Source organism: Herpailurus yagouaroundi, unplaced genomic scaffold (genome assembly GCF_014898765.1).
Source record: "Herpailurus yagouaroundi ecotype Mexico unplaced genomic scaffold, PumYag 67690, whole genome shotgun sequence".
Lineage (NCBI taxonomy): Eukaryota > Metazoa > Chordata > Mammalia > Carnivora > Felidae > Herpailurus > Herpailurus yagouaroundi.
In genome coordinates, this window is record NW_024420490.1 from 1,628,390 (window position 1) to 1,647,242 (window position 18,853).

Here is an 18,853-nt window from a genome sequence, read left to right on the forward strand (position 1 = left end):
TCAGCCTTACCAAAAAGACTGTCAAAGTTGTCCTGTTATTAGACCCAATCACCAGCCTCTAGAACCCCATCACCTGTCCTTTCTTCTTCTGGGATTCTGGGCCCGTTCAGGGGAGCCAGTGTTCAACCTTGTGTATTTAAGGATAAGGACATCCACCCACATCACAGTTTAGTTTGCCTTATAAGAGAATGTAATGATATTTTTTACCAAGCTAAGAGCATCGAGCACATTTTGACACTGGGTGTTTCCAAGATGCCTCCAGTTGGCAAAGTGTTCTAAGCCTTTTTGTCAATAACTGTAGCTGCTTCATGAACAGTATTGTCCTGGTGGCATTATCGTGTGGTCTCATAGGTCATAAGACCACACCTCTAAGGGTTTTTTTTTTTTTTAAGTGATCAACTTAAAAAGTCTTACTGTTCTATGTTGCCAATGTGAAACTCGTTGGAGAAGAAACCACTTGGGAAGCTGTCAGCCCCAAGGCCTTCTACTTTCATCCTAAAGAGTGTCTGTCTTGCCTTATTAGGAATATGGGAACTGAAAAGAGAAGAGATTGCCCTCCTGAAGGAACTAGGAAGTGGTCAGTTTGGAGTGGTCCACCTGGGCAAATGGAAGGGACAGTATGACGTTGCCATTAAGATGATCAAGGAGGGCTCCATGTCAGAAGATGAATTCTTCCAGGAGGCCCAGACCATGATGTAAGTTTCTTCTGAGGAATGGCAGTTTGGCCCTTACCATGGGAGGACATTCATGCTAACAGGTCTGTCCCTAACATTTGCAAGGCCTCGAGCAAGACTCCACACATCATAGGTATATTTAGAAGTTATAAATCAAGCTGATGCACCTTTAAATGAAATCGGTTCTACGCTCCTCTGACAAGTATACCTTCATAACAATCTGAGAGGCCATATTCAAGTTTAGAATTCTCAAGACTCTTTAGAGAAACTAGCCTCTGGCATACCACTGCTCCCAACTCTACCCCTCCCCTTTCTCCTCCCACCCCCAGCTCTGTCCTGCACTGTACTCAGTACTTACGTGTAGACATAGCATTCAGTACATCCGGGCTCCCTCTGTGTCTCCCACAAACAACTATCCATCAGCGAATGATCTTGGTTAGGGGTAAGGCACACCAATAGCATGGTTCACTCTTAGCATGACTGGCCCAGGAAGAGTCTACACAGGTCCTGGAAAAGGCCTCAGGACTATGTGGATGGGGGATTCCAGAGTCTTGGTACCCCAAGGGTGATCGAGAAAAAGGGAAGCATGGGTTCTGAGCTTCCTTGTCCTTTGGGGAGGTGCATGGTGGGATGAGGAACAGAATGGGGCCCTGTAAAGCACAAGCCCAAGGGTAGGAGCCTCTAGTGGCCAGGGCTAAAGCAATACTGAAAACTAACACCCTACGGGCAATATCCTTTTCCTTTCTGGTACCTTCAGTACAGTTTGACAAAACTGCTTTCTCGCCCTACTTCTTTCCTCATCTGGTAAATGAAGATACCTTCCTAATGGGCCTTGGCTCCCAAAACAGTCCACAATGCAGATATGGGGTTTTTTTTTTCTTTCTAAGCTCGCTTTCTCTCTGTCTGTCTCTCTCTCCCTCCCTTCCTCCCTTATCTCTCTCTCTATCAATGTAAATACAAAGAATTATTTTAATGTTTCTACCTCTTCTTGTAAACATGGCGAACCAGACTTTGAAAAGGAACCAACCATCCGGGTTTACCCGAGACTTTCCTGCTTTAACCCTGAAAGCCCTGTGATCCAGGAAACCCCTTAGTCCCAGGCAAAGCGGGACAGCTGGTCATCCTGCCTTTAGGGAACGGATCAACACAAACAATGTCACAGCAGGATTTTGGTCAAAGATAGTCAAAATCACAAATCCTGGCCTGCTGCAGGGTAATAATACTTTTAAATTTTTTTACTTCAACACTTGCATGGTATTTACAGGCATTTCCTTGAGCACTTTATAAATCTTAATGTATTCAATCCTCGTAAGAAGCCTAGGACGGATGTACCGTTGTTGTCTTTGTTTTCTAGGAAACTGACGCACAGAAATGTTAAATAATGGGCCCAAGGTCACCAAGCTGGTCAAAGTGGCAAAGCAGAGATGCAAACCCAGGCAGACATTCCAGAGTCCATTTCCTTAGTCATTCTTTCATGAAGACCAAAGGCACCAGGAGAGTCAGAACATCCACTTTGACCACAAATGCAGGATGGTTTGGAAGCAGAAATAGTATGTGCACACAAGCCTCTGCCCAGGGCTGGCTTCACGGGCATGTAGCCTGCACGGCCTGGGGTGGAGGGGCCCGCTTAGAAGGGCTCTGCGCTTGGCTTCCTGCTGTGAGGTCACCATCTTGAAATTCTTAATCATTCTTAAGTAACGGTCCCCGCATTTTCATTTTGTACTGGTCCCTACAAATTATGTAGCCTATCCTGCTTTTGGCAGTTATACCCTCAAAACTGGGGAGGAGGCCCTCAGTGTCCTCCTTTTGTAGCAAAGAAAAATCTAGCAGAAACTCACCTAGGCTCATGGTGTAAACCCTGTGTCATGGTATCCATTTAAACATATTTTTTTGCAATTAGACGGCTGGTCATCACACAGAATCATAAAAAGCCATCGACAAATCACCTGGTCATAAAGAAGGAAATCAAACTGTATCCTAAAGGGAAAATGTTATATCCCAGATGTGATGGTCAAATTGAGGCCTGTCATGTGGGCAGTATCAGTTGACATGGTGTTCCCACCACGTGCCCCATGGTCAGTGACTGAATTTGCTCCGGGAACAGCTTTTATGGGGCGATGGACTTGTGTCCCGCCACTAGCCTTCTGTTTGAAGGAAGCAATACCGGGTTCCATGCCATTGTCTAAAATAGCTGAAAGAGGCATATCCAAGCTCATGACCTTGAATAACCTCCAAAGGCATGTCCCTATACTTATGCTAAGAAGGAAGAAAATAGGGGCACCTGGGTGGCTCAGTCGGTTAGGCGTCCGACTTCGGCTCAGGTCACGACCTCACGGTTCGTGGGTTCGGGCCCCGTGTCGGGCTCTGTGCCGACAGCTCAGAGCCTGGAGCCTGCTTCGGATTCTGTGTCTCCCTGTCTCTCTGTCCCTCCCCCTGCTCACTCTCTGTCTCTCAAAAATAAATAAACATAAAAAAAGAAGGAAGAAAATAACTACTTAATAAATGCTTATTTACTTAAAAATTCTAACATCGACATTAGATTTACTTTACGCACGTGAACATTAAGGAATCAGCCTGCAAACTGATCAATCACATGGACAAGGGGATGAACAGCATAACAGCAGGTTATCCATCTGATAAATTGATTATTGAAAGATAATGTAATGACAAAATGGATTTTTTTGAAAAAGAAAGAAAAAATCATGCCTAATCGCACTTCCCTAACATGGCAACTGTTTTCCTTTCTCCTACACCCTTCATGTTCTGCTATAATTTTTTTTAGAATGAAAGGTTTGGACTTCAAAACTTAGAAAGTTAGACGCTTTGAACTGGAAGCGATGGCCGTTACAGTGTGGAGCTTTCTCCAAATCAGCCATGGAAGTCTCCGGATGCCAGGAGACCAAATGGGATATCTGGCACAGCAGGCCATTGCTTCCCTGATTCTCTGTGAGAAAGGCGAGCACAGCTCCCACAACCGCTAAATTGCTGTTGGGGTTGTCAAGATCCAACAGGAGGCGGCTTTTTTCCTTGCCTTCAAAGGCTAATGCTCCCAGAACAAAATCCAAAACGTTTCCCTCTCTTTCTCTGTTGAAGTAGAAGGGGAGACATTAAAACAAGCAAAAACCTGAGAGGGATTCTTTTTCAGGACATCTGCAACATGGAGTGTGGAAATTCAGTACTGAACTTTTGAAAATCTGTTGCTTCCAGGAAACTCAGCCACCCCAAGCTGGTGAAATTCTACGGAGTGTGTTCAAAGCGATACCCTATATACATAGTGACTGAATATATAACTAACGGCTGCCTGCTTAATTACCTGAAGAGTCACGGAAAAGGACTTGAAACCTCTCAGCTCTTAGAAATGTGCTATGATGTGTGTGAAGGCATGGCCTTCTTGGAGAGCCACCAGTTCATACACAGGGACTTGGTAAGCAGAGCCATTGGACGCTCAGAGAAAGAAAGCAATCCACGGTCCCCGCCTCCAGCGATGGGGCCATTGGGAAGGGTGACAAGGAGGGCATCCTCACCTTCACTTGGCTCACCTGTGACTTGCTCAAGCACATGACGCTTTTGTAATAAAAGCCACGATTTCTAAATAAAATATTTGCAGTACAGAAAGACTAAAAGAAGCCATCAGGATTTATGTAGCTGTGTGGTGGTGTGGAGGAAGATGGATACAAAGGAAAGAGTTTGGTCAATTTCGTGTTTCTCCAAACCAATTAAATCCAAGTTGACCTTTACTCCAGGGAGGGCTCAGGGCCAAAGCAGTCAATTAAGACCATAACTGAGAAATACAAAACCAGAAGGGAGTGAAATCTGTGTGTCTTTGGGTCAGGGTGGGTTGGGGGACGTTTTGCTTGGTAGGCACTGGTATTTATCTTTAGAGCTCCGCTTGCTCTGAACAGCAAACCTGCCACGCACACTAGGCCGGTACAGCATCTCCACCTTCAAAGCGCCTGTTGATGCATGGTACCCCTGTGGTGGAGAAGGAACCCCTAGAAATAATTTTTCCCTTCTCGCGGGCGAGCTGCGGTTCTGTGTTTGACGTGTGATACCTTTCATGCCGTTTGACAAGGATGGCTGCTTGACTTAGGGGCGCACATTTTCGTTTTGAAAAATTGCCAAGGACACAAAGACAGAGTCTCAACATTTGGGGTTTTGATAGGCAATCTTAGATTGGGTGAGAACTCTGCTAAAGAGAAGGAAAGTGTTGGATCCTGATGTCGGGAGATTCTTGGCCACTTTAACTGTTTGGTAATTTTGTGTTTTCTCCAAAGGCGGCTCGGAACTGCTTGGTAGACAGTGATCTCTCCGTGAAAGTGTCTGACTTTGGGATGACGAGGTAAGCCAGTTCCAAAGGGGCAAGCAATGAAAGAGGGGTCTCCATTCACACCTAAATGCCATCAGACTTGAAGGCATTGCGGTGATATGGAACGTGCTCTGAATTGGGGGGTTAGAAACCTGGATCTCTTCCCCATACTGCCTCTGACCACCTATGAAACATGTCTCACCTCATTTCTTCACTAGGAAGATATAGTTCTTCTTCAGAAATTACCCAAAGTCCCTTTTCATTCTTTCAAAACTCTAATATTTTTTAACTTCTAAAAAAATTTCATGAAAGGTCCTAAATATTCTAATATAACATGGTATAGCCAGATTATTGGGATGTATATACATGTATACATGTATATATTATGTATATATTTTTTAACTCAATCAAAGCTCCTTTAGGCCTTTCTGATTTTCTCTTAATATTCATTCAAATTGGCATAGCATAGGGGCGCCTGGGTGACTCAGTCGGTTAAGCATCCACCTTCAGCTCAGGTCATGATCTCGAGGTTCATGAGTTCAAGGCCCACGTCGGGCTCTGTGCCGACAGCTCGGAGCCTAAAGCCTGCTTCAGATTCTGTGTCTCCCTGTCTCTCTGCCCCTCCTCTGCTCACACTCTATCTCCCTCTCAAAAATAAACAAACATTAAAAAAATTTTTAAAAACCCAAACAGGCATAGCATTAACACCAGGAAAATTTTTGTTGGCGTGTCATTAAATTTTCTGTATTACCAAGTAAGGCACGAAAGTAGACTCTGAGATTCTCTTGGTTGGCATTCTATCACCACTTTATGATTTAGATAAATTACTTTTTTTTCTTCAAGTTTCTATTTAAATTCTAGTTAGTATATGTGGTAAAATTGGTTTCAGGTGTAGAATTTGGTGATTCATCACTTACATACAAAACCCGTGCTCATCACAAGTGCCCCCCTTAATCCCCATCACCCATTTAGCCCATGCCCCCACCCACCTCCCCTCCAAAAACCCTGTTTGTTTTCTGTAGTTAGGAGTCTCTTATGGTTTGCTTCCCTCTTTTTTCTTCCTTCCCATATGTTCATCTATTTGTTTTTTAAATTCCACATGAGTGAAATCATATGGTACTTGTCTTTGTCTGACTGACTTATTTCGCTTAACATGATACCCTCTAGTTCCATCCCTGTCGTGGCAAGTGGCAAGATTTCATTCTTTTTCCTGGCCGCGTAACATTCCATTGTGTATATATACCACATCCTCTGTATCCATTCATCAGTTGATGGCCATTTGGGCTCTTTCCACAGTTTGGCTATTGTGGACAGTGTTGCTAGAAACATCAGGGTGCCTGAGCCCCTTCGAATCATCATTTTTGTATCCTTTGGGTAAATACCTAGCAGTGCAATCACTGACTGGGTCATAGGGTAGTTCTATTTTTTTTTAACTTCTCGAGGAACATCCATACTGTTTTCCACTGTGGCTACACCAGTTTGCATTCCTACCAAAGGTGCAAGAGGGTTTCCCTTTCTCTGCATCTTTGCCAATACCCATTGTTTCCTGTGTTAATTTTACCCGTTCTGACTGGTGTGAGGTGATATCTCGTTGTAGTTTTGATTTGTATTTCCCTGACGATAAGTGATGTTGGGCATCTTTTCATGTGTCTGTTAGCCATCTGGATGTCTTCTTTGGAAAATGTCTATTCATGTCTTCTGCCCATTTTTTAAAACTGGATTATTATTAGTTTTTGATGTCGAGTTTGATAAGTTCTTTATAGATTTGGGATTCTAACCCTTTATCTGATATGTCATTTGCAAATATCTTCTCCCATTCCATAGGTTGCCTTTCCATTTTGTTGTTTCCTTCCCTGTGCAGAAGCTTTTTATGTTGAGGAAGTGCCATGAGTTCATTTTGGAATTAATTATCTTATGATAGCAGTTTAAAAGAGTCTTCCATTTTCTTTATTCTGAATCTTCAGACTATGTGAGCCTCAGAGCCAGTTTCATGGGTTTACATAGGAAATGAATATGTACATGTTGGCCTTTCCATTCAGCGAGCGTTTATTGAGTGCCTGCTAAATGCCAAGGCCTTGTAGGAGATACTGACATAAATGGGATAGTACCTGCCCTCAAAATGGTCATCTTAGTCCTGAGAGCAAGTAGATTTCAAAACTGAGACAAAATACAGCTATAAAGTTGTGTCAGTTCGATATAAACTCACATAATTCTGAGGAGGAATACAATTTCAAGGAGGTCTGCAGAGTTCACCAAGGCTAGCTTTATATTTAGCAGACATAGCCCTGAAACACCATAGGACCATCTGAGTTTTGTTTTAAAGTTTTTTTTTTTTTTTTTTTAGTCATCTCTACCCATAATGTGAGGCTCAAACTCACGAACCCAAGATCAAGAGTCATGTGCTCTACCAACTGAGCCAGCCAGGCGCCCCAGGAGGATCTGTTTTTAAGTCTTCCCTACAATTCAATATTAGGAAGTGCTCCTTTTCTGGGACCCTCAACATTGTCAAGGTGTCCCTTGGGCTGTGTACCCCTTACCAACACTCCAACCACCCACATGCTGAGTCTCCTACACCGATACCCCAAATGTGTAGCTCTCTTGAGCTCGCAGCCTCATCGGGCGGGGAGAAGCTCCCAGGACAGGGGGACTGATCCCCACCTTGTTCTCAAGGCGGGAGAATTGGCCATTATGGCAGCATCCGGGGAACATACCGTCAAGTTCCTTCTAGCTCAGAAGCCTGTGCCTTACCTTGGTCCTGATGATCCAAAGGAAGGTCTAAGCCTCAGGTGGAACCCAGTGCCAGCAGTTTCTGGATGCCTTGTGGTGTCTAGAGAAGCTGAGGGGGCCTGAGGAAGGAAGTATGGAAGGTGTTTTGTGTAATCCTATGAAAGTGTTATTTGTTACTACTATTAATATCTCTATTCTATTCTACTAATATACTCATATGTTAAATATATTACTAACGTGATATAAACATTAACATCATTAATATTTCCAAGAATGATTTTCAAAACCAGCTTTTCCTGACATTTTAAATTACAATACACATCTCTAACACACCTTTGATGTGTACAGTTTTCCCGTAGAGTATATCCAAAATTTCAGCTTCCATAACTTTTCTTTTCCTTTTTTGTTAAGAGTCATTATTCACTTGCTTTTTTCTAGGCAAACATAGAGGGCTCCCCTCTATTAGTTATATAAATAATATATGCTTATTGTAAGAAATAGGGCAACAGTGGCGAAAGGGAGAAGTAGAATCTGTCCCCCACCCCTTCACCTCATTTTCAGCACTAGGAGTAACTACGGCCAACACGTTTGATAGATGCCCTTCCATAACTAATCCTGCGTATACCCAGTCACGTGCATAAATATGTGCATTTATTGTTTGTTCCCACAACAGTGCTGGAATAGATGAAGGGGATTAAGAGTATGCTTATCTGGAGGAGCCCTGAGTAATACATGGAATTGTTAAATCACTATATTGTACACCTCAAACTAATGTAACACTGCATGTTAACTACAGTGGAATTAAAAGTTTTTTAACGGAGTTACATTATATATACCTGCTTTTGCACGGCCCCATTTTCCATGGGCATTTTTCACTTTTTTTATTTTTTGGTAAATATAGAACTATCGTGTTTTTTGTTTTGTTTTTTTAATATAATGTATTGTCAAATTGGCTTACATACAACACCCAGTGCTCATCCCGATATCTTGTTGTTTAAATGGCTGTATACTATCTTACTGAATTAATGTAGCATACCATATTTTTAAAGTTTATTTATTTATTGTGTGTGTGTGTGTGTGTGTGTGAGAGAGAGAGAGAGAGAGAGAGAGAGAGAGAGAGAGAATGAGCGGGGGAGGGGTAGAGAGAGAGGGATAGAGAGAGAATCCCAAGTAGGCTTCATGCTTCAGTGCAGATACAAGGCTCAAACTCACGATCTGTGAGATCATGACCTGACCTGAAATCAAGAGTCAGATGCTTAACCGACTGAGCCCCCCAGGCGACCCTGGACCATATGATATTTAATTGCTCTTCGACGTGTGGACGTTGAGGATGCTTCTATTTTTATCACTATTATATAGCGCATACTCTTAAATATATATTTTTATGGTCTCGATATCTCCATAGAATATTATCATCCATCATTGTTTATCACAGGAGATTAGAAGCAACTTACAAGGTTAAACCATACACCGTTAATCCATAAGAGGCAATACTATTCAGTCATCAAACACGATGCCCCAGAAGAAAATGAGACCACGTGGGGAAAATATTCTTGATATGCCATTGAAGGAAAAAGCAAACCTCAGTACAACAGAAAGCCAATTTTGTTCAAATTATATATAGAACAAAAGATTGGAAAGTATAAGCAAAAGTGTATCTTGAATGGTAGATTTACAAGATCTTCGGGGTGAGATTCTGAGTAATTTAACGTTTACGTTTTTGTGTTTTTCTATACTTACCAAATGTTTTGCATGCCGATGTTGGTATCTGCAAAGTTAGATATAATTTTTTAAAGCTTCCAAGTCATGAGCAGCCTTTAGCTACGCTACACATTGGAAGGAAGCAAAAGAACTAGAGAACCAAGGCATTCCGCTGAGACTGTGGGGGCTCTGTGACCTTAATCAGCCTGTACTGTTCCAGAGGCCATGGCAGCCAACAGGGTTCTGCTCATTTTGCACAACCCAGCGACTTAAGGTCTGTGTTGATTCCGGGGGGGGGGGGGCCCCACAGGTATGTTCTGGACGACCAGTACGTCAGTTCCGTAGGAACAAAATTTCCGGTCAAGTGGTCAGCCCCAGAGGTGTTCCACTACTTCAAGTACAGCAGCAAGTCAGACGTGTGGGCCTTCGGTAAGAATGTGGCCACACAGGCCCCAGCCCCATTTCGTAAACTGGCTTCCACAACAGGAAACCGCAAGCGCAGCAACATCCATTTTTAGCAAAAAGCCCCAGCACTTGCGAAATTACCTGTACGGCCTGAGATAAGCAAGAGATCGAAGGTGATCAAGACCTTTCTCCTTGGGCCGGGGTCAGGATGTCTGCCCCATATCGTAGAAAAATCTCCATCCCGCTAGCACCTTTGTATCAAATCATAGGAGATAAAAGCTCTTCCACTGAAGATTTCTAGCAGTTCTTAAAGAGGAGCCATTGAAAACTAAAACCAGGTTTGCATGGAGTCCAAAACCTGGAAGGGCTTGAAATGTAGCCATCGACTTTACGCGTGAAAGTGGCCATGCCGGCCGTTCCCTTCTGCATCCGCCTACTCTTTGGGCATGCGCGGGGCAAACACCAAACACGACTCGGTGCTTTCTTTGGCCTTTGCTAATTTCAACTAGGGTCCTCGTTAAAATTCATCCTTAGATCGAGGGTCAGCAAACCACGGCCCAGGACCAAATCTGGTGGCCTGTTTCCGTAGATGGACTTCACCGGAGCAAGCCATGCCCATCGGTTCCCCTATTGTCTCTGGGTTTGTACTTGCTCTGTGACCCTTGACAGAAAAGATTTGCTGACCCTTATTTTAGTAAAAGATCTATACTGAAATTTAGTAAAGGTAATTAGAAAACTGAAACAGTTCTTCAGCTGTGATTTGGTGGATTTTCTGGTATCTTTCCGCCTTGTTGGGAGTGTCAGGCCCGTTTACAATTATTGTCAGATGGATCCAGGATAAATAATCCAAACGATCATAAAGTTATTTATGGGTGTATTAAATGCAACTGAGCCCTGTTTCATGTCTGGCTCAGTCCATAGGCATAATCTGACTTTTTATATGACATCCAAAAGACCGCATGAATAACAGAAAATTTCATTAGCCGTTTATTTTTCCATGTGCCACAAATTTTTAAAATAACTATTACTTTTGTAAAAGTAGTATCGTTCACTTAAAAAAATAATCCAATGTACACAGAAAAAAGAAAAACCACAAAGATAGTGTTTTGGTGAATACTTGATATCCTTTGGGGCTGACTACCTTGTGAAAATTAGTTTCAATCTCTTTGTGTCGATATGCTTTATGAAAGATGCTTTTAAAAATCAGTATCCTTACTCAGTAATTACAGCTGATGATTCACCCTGTGCAATACAAGTTGGCTCCAGATATTTTCTGGCTGTTTCCCAAAACTAAATCCCTTCTTAAGTAATTTGCCCCCAGTGAGGATATTCAAAATGAACCAGGGCCTCTGAAAGCAATTCCCAAAGAATGGGTCCCACAGATATTTGAAGCAACGGTATTATTTTTGGGATAAGTGACTAGCCTCCCAAAGACAGAACTGTCAAGAGCAGCACACCTTTGGATGGTTGTATTAGAAGGTTAGTTAAAAAAAATAACAGCCACGGCAACTTGTGACATCGCCTTATTGTAAACATTCTACATAAAATCCATAGCCCTAAAAGTGAAAGAAACTTTGAAGTTAGTACTGTGGTTATGGTTCTAGAATAATTTTCTTCCTTCTTCTGTATTTCGGGCTTGCCAAGGTTTTGAAGCTGGCTGGCTGCTGAAATTCTCTGGTTTGATCGGGGCGACAGCACCCTGGCCACCATTCGGAGAGCATTTAAAGCATCCTGGTGCACTCTATGTGCTCTGCATTTACTTATTTAAAAAAAATTTTTTTTTGAATGTTTTTGTTTATTTTTGAGACAGAGAGAGACAGAGCCTGAGCAGGGGAGGGGCAGAGAGAGAGGGAGACACAGAATATGAAGCAGGCTCCAGGCTCTGAGCTGTCAGCACAGAGCCCGAAGCGGGGCTCGAACTCACAGACTGTGAGATCATGACCTGAGCCGAAGTCAGACGCCCAACCGACTGAGTCACCCAGGCGCCCCTGTGCTCTGCATTTTTTTATCCTATGTCATGCTTACGGCAACTCTGTGATGTACAAATACCCACATATTATAGACAGGGAACCTGATCTGAGAATGGTTAAGAAACTTGCCTGGCCTATAAACGGCAGAATTGAGCCCCACAAGCCACATCTAACGGACCCAAACGCCACCCTCAAACACCATGACCAGAACCCGGTGTTTTAATCTGGGGTCTGCAATGCCCTTGGATGGGCTTCAGTACAATGTGGACACCCAGAAACTGAACACAAGAATGCTGTGCACTCACCTTCCCAAGAGAGAACCAATGGTTTTTATCAGATTCTTAAAAGGACACCTGACCCCCAAAATCTTAGGAACCATCAAGGCAAAAAGGAGGAATTTTGTCCGAGTTTACCTGTGAATTTCCACGGGAAGGCAATTTGCGCAATGAAACCGTCGCACACAACTGCCAAGGCAGAGAGAGAGGGCGGGGACTTCGATCGCTCCTTCTGGTTGGAGCGGGCAGGGAGAGGGGTGTTGTCACGGTAAGGAGGGGACGAGGAGACCCCAGCCACCTCCCTGAAGCGGTCCCAGAATCCTGGCCCGAGTAACTCCCGCTGCAGCTGCCCTTGCCATTGACCCGTTTACTGGCAAGAACAGGCTCTGGGTCTCAGGGAACCCAGAGAAGGCACCTTGGGCTCCAGAAGGGATGGCACAGTCCCACCCTCCATACCCTGTCCCGTTTCCCAGGGATCCCTCGCTCTGACCTGTGACCCTCCTGACCCGGTGTGTGAGGCCCATTTGGCAAATTGTACCTTCTGACATCGGTCCTCTTTCCTTTTTGTCTGCTGGACGCCCTTCGTGCGATGCAGGGATCCTGATGTGGGAAGTGTTCAGCCTGGGGAAGCAGCCCTACGACTTGTATGACAACTCCCAGGTGGTCGTGAAGGTCTCCCAGGGCCACAGACTCTACCGTCCCCAACTGGCGTCGGACACCATCTACCAGATCATGTACAGCTGCTGGCACGAGGCAAGTGCATCACGTGGGGCAGAAGGAAGGCGCGTCAGGTGCACCCGGAGCGGCGGCCTGGGACGCCAACTGGGCAAGGCATTTTTGAGGGAGAATGCCTGCCGCAGAGCAGGCGCAATGGCCCCGGGGCCCTTTCCACAAGTGTTTGTAATTTAAAACGAGCAACGTAGCAATGCAGGTGCCAACGATTTAACAACTTCTATCCAGCACTGTTCGTAAATATTAACTAATTTATTCATCAGCCAACACGCTATGAAGTAAGCACTACCACGTCCAAAACTAAGGGAAGTGGAAACAGAGACCCAGAGAGGTTAAGTGACTTGCTCGAGGTCACATAGCTAGTAAGAGGCAGGCCGGTTAGCGTCAGAGTCCCTGTTCTTAACCACAACACCGTGGGGTCTCTCCTCACGGAGAGAGGCGGCCAGAAGGACATGGCGTGCTTGGCTATACCGTGTTGGAAGGGATCGGAGTTAGTTGGAAGAATAGGTCGGAGTCAGATCCTGCAGACTGAACAACAGGGAGAGGAGTGTGAGTTTTGCTTTTTATAGGCAATGGAGAGCCAGTGAAGACTTTTGAGAGTGCATAATAATAGGGGACTTCTAAGAATGGTAATCTAAAAATAGCTTGTGGCCATTATCTGGAACTGCCTATTGGCAGAGGGAGCAAATGCTGCATTCATGTATTCATCCATTCATTTATTCATCTGTTCACTGGTAAAAGGCAGATTGGTGTCATGGTCAAGCATGTGGACTCTGGAGTCGGAATGTCTGGTTGAATAGCTGTGTGACCTTGTATAAGCCTCCTACCATCTCTGTGCTTCACTATAAAATAGCACTTAACTCCTAGGATTATTGTGTGGATTGAACAAGTTAATATTGTGAAGTCCTTAGAACAGTGTCTGTTCTGTTGTGTATTCACAGAACCCCTGTGCACCAAGCACTATACTTGGTGCTAGGAATAAATTGCACAGATTTCTTCATTTCTTGTGTTGGAGCCTAGAGTCCCACATGGGAAGAGTTGCTGTCAGTATCACGTACTAATATTTTGTCACTTAGCCTAACATTCTCTCCTGGGATGTGGGCGCTTCCTGATTTTCCACCCTATGGCACTTGGGATGAAGCTGTCCCTCCCCTCTTCCCCAAGGTGGTGTTTTTGGTGTTGAGAGCCTCGGGCAGCACGAGAGGATCAGGTGGGGTCAGAATAGAGTTAGCAGATGGGGTTTTTGAATTGAAGCCCCGAACCTGTCTGGCCCTTCCCACTCTAGCTCCTGGGAATTGGCCACACCATCGGATGGACAGGAAGCCCTGAGAAGGACTGAAATGCTTTCTTCTCCCAGTTGGCCCGTGAAAGTATAAATTGTGGCAGAGTCCGTGGAGAGGGGTTTGCACCCAGACACTTTCCAGTTGAACGTTCTACATATGGTGACCGCTTTGTGCATTTTGGTCCCCAACTTTTTATATGCTTTATTTCACAATTTTTAGAAGAAGGTTCACAATTTTCATTAGATTCCAATTTATCTTCTCCATATTTCTTTGCACAAAAATGAGCATGTACGTGTGTGTGTGTGTGTGTTTCCCTTTCTTTCTTACAAAAAAAGGAGCAAATTCCCTCCGCAGGTGTTACCCCTCTATCCATGTGTCTATTTCCCCACCATCTCACCAACACAGACCATTCTGGATCTGCCAATCTGATAGAGGAGAAATGGCATTTAGTGCAGCTTATAGATTTACATCTTTCATTACAAGGGAGGTACATTTTTAAGGGCATTGGTATACCTTTCTGAGAATTATGTCCTATCTTTTCCCTTTGTTCTGTTAAGCTTTTAGTTTCCCTCATCTTGATTTTTAAAGACCCCTTTATAAATGAAAGAGATGAGTACTTCATCTGTGATAGTTGTAAATGTTTTCTCCCACTCTGTCACTTACCTTTTGATTTAATTTATGGTGGTTTTGTCATGCAAACTTTTTTTTTCTTTAAACACAGTTAATTGTGTCAGTATTTGCTTTTCTTGCTTCTGGAAACTGAGTTAAAGTTATATAGGTTTCTCCACACCCTGGTCATAATGGCATTCACTCAGATTTTCCTCTAGTATTTTGTGGTTTCATTTTTTTACATTTGGATCTCTGATCTAGTTGATGTTTGTTACGGTGTATGGTATAAAGTATGGCTCCAAAGATCTTGTTTTCAACATGACCACCTGCTTGCTGCACACCATTTATTACAGGACCGTGTCATCCCAGGGATAAGACCATCTAATCGTGTCCAAATATCCCCTAACATAGGAAATCTCTGTATGTATTTGGGGTTATTTGGGGACTTTCTCTTCTGTTCTCCGGTCTCTATTCATGTGCTACCACCGCATTGTTTTAATTATAGAGACTTTATAATACGTTTTACTTCTAGGTAGGCTAGCACGCTGTCGTTGCTGATCTTTTTAAATACCTTTCCTAGCTATTTTTGCATAGCTTTTAAATTTCGTTTAATTTTTTAATTTTTTTAACTTTAATTCCAGTGTAGCTACCGCACACTAGCTACATTAGTTTCAGGTGTTCTTTTTCCACACTTTGAAACTCTATGAACTAGAGAATGAATTTGTCCAGCTTGAAACACGCTTGTTCATATTTTGGAGGAGATGGTATTCAGTTTATATTTTTAACTAGGGAAATTTGACATCTCCGTGATACTGATTTGTCCTCTTCAAGAGCAAGCAACATTTTTCTATGTGCTCAGGTCTACATTTGTGTTTTTCAGCAGTGTTTAAAGTTTTCCTCATTTGAGGGGGTACATTTTTGTCTGTATTTTATTTTGGTGTTGTTGCTGTTATAAGTGGAGTGTTTCTTCCGTTGTGTTTTCTGACTGGTTCCTGTCTTTGTAGATGAAGGCGATTGATTTTGTATGTTAATTTTACATACTGCTCTCCTGAATTCCTTTCATTTGAGTTGGTTCGATGATCGATTCTCTTGGCTTTTCCAGGCATACAATTGTATCTTATGCAAATGAAGATATTTTTACTGTTTCTTTTTCAATTCTTAGGGCTCTAGTTATTTTGTCTTTAGGAGAAATGTCCATAGCGTTTCCACAATTAAAAAGTCACTAGCTTTACAGGGTACCTGGGTGGCTTAGTTGATTAAGTGTCTGACCGGCTCAGGTCATGATCTCACATTTGTGAGTTCGAGCCCCGCATCGGGCTCTGAGCTGTCAGCACAGTCTGGAGCCTGTTTCAGATTCCGTGTCTCCCTCTCACTCTCTGCCCCTCCCCCGCTCACGTTCTGTCTCTTTCTCTCTCTCAAAAATAATAAAATAAACACTTAAAAAAGTCACTAGCTTTAGGACTGAGATATTCATATCTTATATGTATTAATGTTTATTTACTTATTTTGAGAGAGACAGAGAGACAGACAGAATCCCCAGCAGGCCCCATGCTGTCCGTGCAGGGCCAATGCCAGGCTCGATCTCACAAACTGTGAGATCATGACCTGAGCTGATATCAAGAGTCGGACACTTAACTGACTGAGCCACTTAGGCGCCCCTTATATATTTTATTTTTAATCATAACTTTTATAAACTAAGCCATTGGGGTTTTCTTTTATTTAGCTTCCAGAAAAGCGCCCCACATTTCAGCAACTCCTATCTTCCATTGAACCACTACGGGAAAGAGACAAGCCTTGAAGAAGAAATCGGGAGATCTCATGAGAATGAATGTAAACGCTGGCCAACATCTTCATTCTTTTTAAGGAAAGTAGCAAGGCACAGACAATGTAATTTAGCTAGTTCTTCTTAATAGTCTTCTGCATGCTGTTTGTTATATTATGTAGAAATGAACAAGGTAAAAAAAACAACAAAAGATTTCCTTGAAATTTAGGTCAAATTAGTAATTTTGTGTATGCTGATCTTAATATTACACTTCCCAGACTATAGCCGAAGCACATTTTCTGATCGTGATATAGACAGTGCGGACCATGTGTAAAGATGGAACAGAATTGACAAATTCTTTGTTGGATATTTGTTCTTTTCCTTATATTGTCACTGTCATAATTAAATGTTACTAATGAGTACCAAAATGTGGACATTTGCCTTCATGTTTCAATGCTGTCAAACTTTAGCATGTCTGAGAATCAAATGAACAGTTTATTAAAACACAGATTCCTTAGGAACTACCGCAGAGATTCTGGTAGAGCAACTCTGAGGGCAATCTAAGAATTTGTATTGTTAACAACCTTGCGGACGTTCCTGTGCAGTGGGGCATCATTAGGTGGTCCATAATTCAACCCAAGTGACCCAACCCTCCTCTGATTTCCAGATTAGATCACTGATTCCTTGTGTCATGTATATATGCCATGCAAATATAAAACTAAAATAATATATTCAAGAATACATTAAATGCATTTCCACGAAGAGCAAATTTTAAAAGGTGCTAAGGTAAATATGATGCCTTTTTCCTTAACCTTAATCCTTATCGATTTTGATTCCCTGTAACCATGGTCTTATTTCTAGAAGTAAATGTTGCCTTCTAATAATTTTAAATCCTTGGATTTGGGGCTCTGGGGCTTCTGGCTAGTTTGGTAACTGAAATGTCTATTTCAGTCTCCTATCTTGACACAAAGGAACAGAAACACTATTTCAGTTTCTCATGGCAATTGCCAAAAGGTACTTCTGCTTTAAAACTATTCTGGATGGGGGGCGCCTGGGTGGCGCAGTCGGTTGGGCGTCCGACTTCAGCCAGGTCACGATCTCGCGGTCCGTGAGTTCGAGCCCCGCGTCGGGCTCTGGGCTGATGGCTCAGAGCCTGGAGCCTGTTTCCGATTCTGTGTCTCCCTCTCTCTCTGCCCCTCCCCCGTTCATGCTCGGTCTCTCTCTGTCGCAAAAATAAATAAACGTTGAAAAAATAAATTAAAAAAAAAAAAACTATTCTGGATGGGGGGAAGGGAGGGGGCACCTGGTTGGCTCAGTTAAGCGTCTGACTCTTGATTTCAGCTCAGGTCATGATCTCATGGTTCGTGAGTTCAAGCCCTGCATCGGGCTCTTCACTGACAGCATGGAGCCTGCTTGGGATTCTGTCTACCTCTTTCTCTGCCCCCTCTCCCACTTGCTCTCTCTCTCTGTCTCTCAAAATAAATAAACAGATAAATAAATAAAACTATTCCTGGGACTCCCCTCCTTCAAGGCTTCCTGCTGAACCCATAGGTTTTCATCTCTCTTGAACTATGTCACTGTGTTTTCTGTAATGTCAAGGAGGGTTATGTGGAGGCACAATTACGATGAAAAGACATCCTAATTAAACCCTGCTACTATTCTCCAGATGTAGATTAGCCATCTCCCTTAAGAGACACTCATATTCTTTCTCATCCCACTGACTCCATCACCTCCCAGCTCCTTCCAATGATCCCTCTTGGTTGTCTCTTTGCATGTAAATACTGCTTCCTGTATTTTCAGAAGAATCGACTTTCGATAGCCGCTTTCTATTATTTCACAGAGGTGCACAAATCTCAATTTATAATGAGATGGAACTTTAAAAATAACCACTAGGGCATTTATACATTCAGCGAACATTTCTTTAGCAGGTACCGAGTGACAGATTCTTTCCTGCTCAAGGGAAAAGAAGGAACAACACCATCCATGTTCCTCAACGGGCCCTCTTGAAGGCTGTTTTCCTTTCTTTTCCTTATGTTTATGTGTTTGGGTTTTTAAAAACAATCCTTTTTATAACAAAAGTAATATATGCTTATTGCAAAAACTCAAACAATACAGAATCATCTACCATGAAAAGAGCCAAAGCCTTGCTCAGAAGCCTGGCTCCAAAAACCAAGGGAAGCAAGATATGGAGATATCAGTAGAGGTTTGTAAGAAAATAACCCCAGTGATGCTAGAAGGGGCCAAGTAGAGGAAGAATACTCATACCCCAGAAAACATACATCATCTTGAAAATGCTATTTAACTGTGTTTAGTGGTGATGGCTAGCATTTACTGTTGGTGTTTTAAACCAGGGGACTGCCTACATGCTCTTGGAAGTGAAGAGAAGGTCATCCCCCCTTGACTTGGCTC

At 43.0% G+C, this 18,853-nt stretch overlaps 1 protein-coding gene across 3 annotated transcripts in view; it reads left to right on the forward strand.

Annotated features, from left to right (window-relative positions):
* The window catches only part of BMX (BMX non-receptor tyrosine kinase), a 48,882-nt gene extending 32,006 nt beyond the window's left edge, over positions 1-16,876 (forward strand). For all 3 annotated transcript variants that reach the window (XM_040468245.1, XM_040468247.1, XM_040468246.1), the window contains 6 exons: positions 524-695; positions 3,882-4,098; positions 4,949-5,013; positions 9,719-9,837; positions 12,654-12,811; positions 16,406-16,876. In XM_040468245.1, coding sequence (XP_040324179.1) covers positions 524-695; positions 3,882-4,098; positions 4,949-5,013; positions 9,719-9,837; positions 12,654-12,811; positions 16,406-16,480 — 806 coding nt within the window. In that variant the 3' untranslated portion in view covers positions 16,481-16,876. The remainder of the gene's footprint in view (positions 1-523; positions 696-3,881; positions 4,099-4,948; positions 5,014-9,718; positions 9,838-12,653; positions 12,812-16,405) is intronic.
* Positions 16,877-18,853: the final 1,977 nt, after the last annotated feature.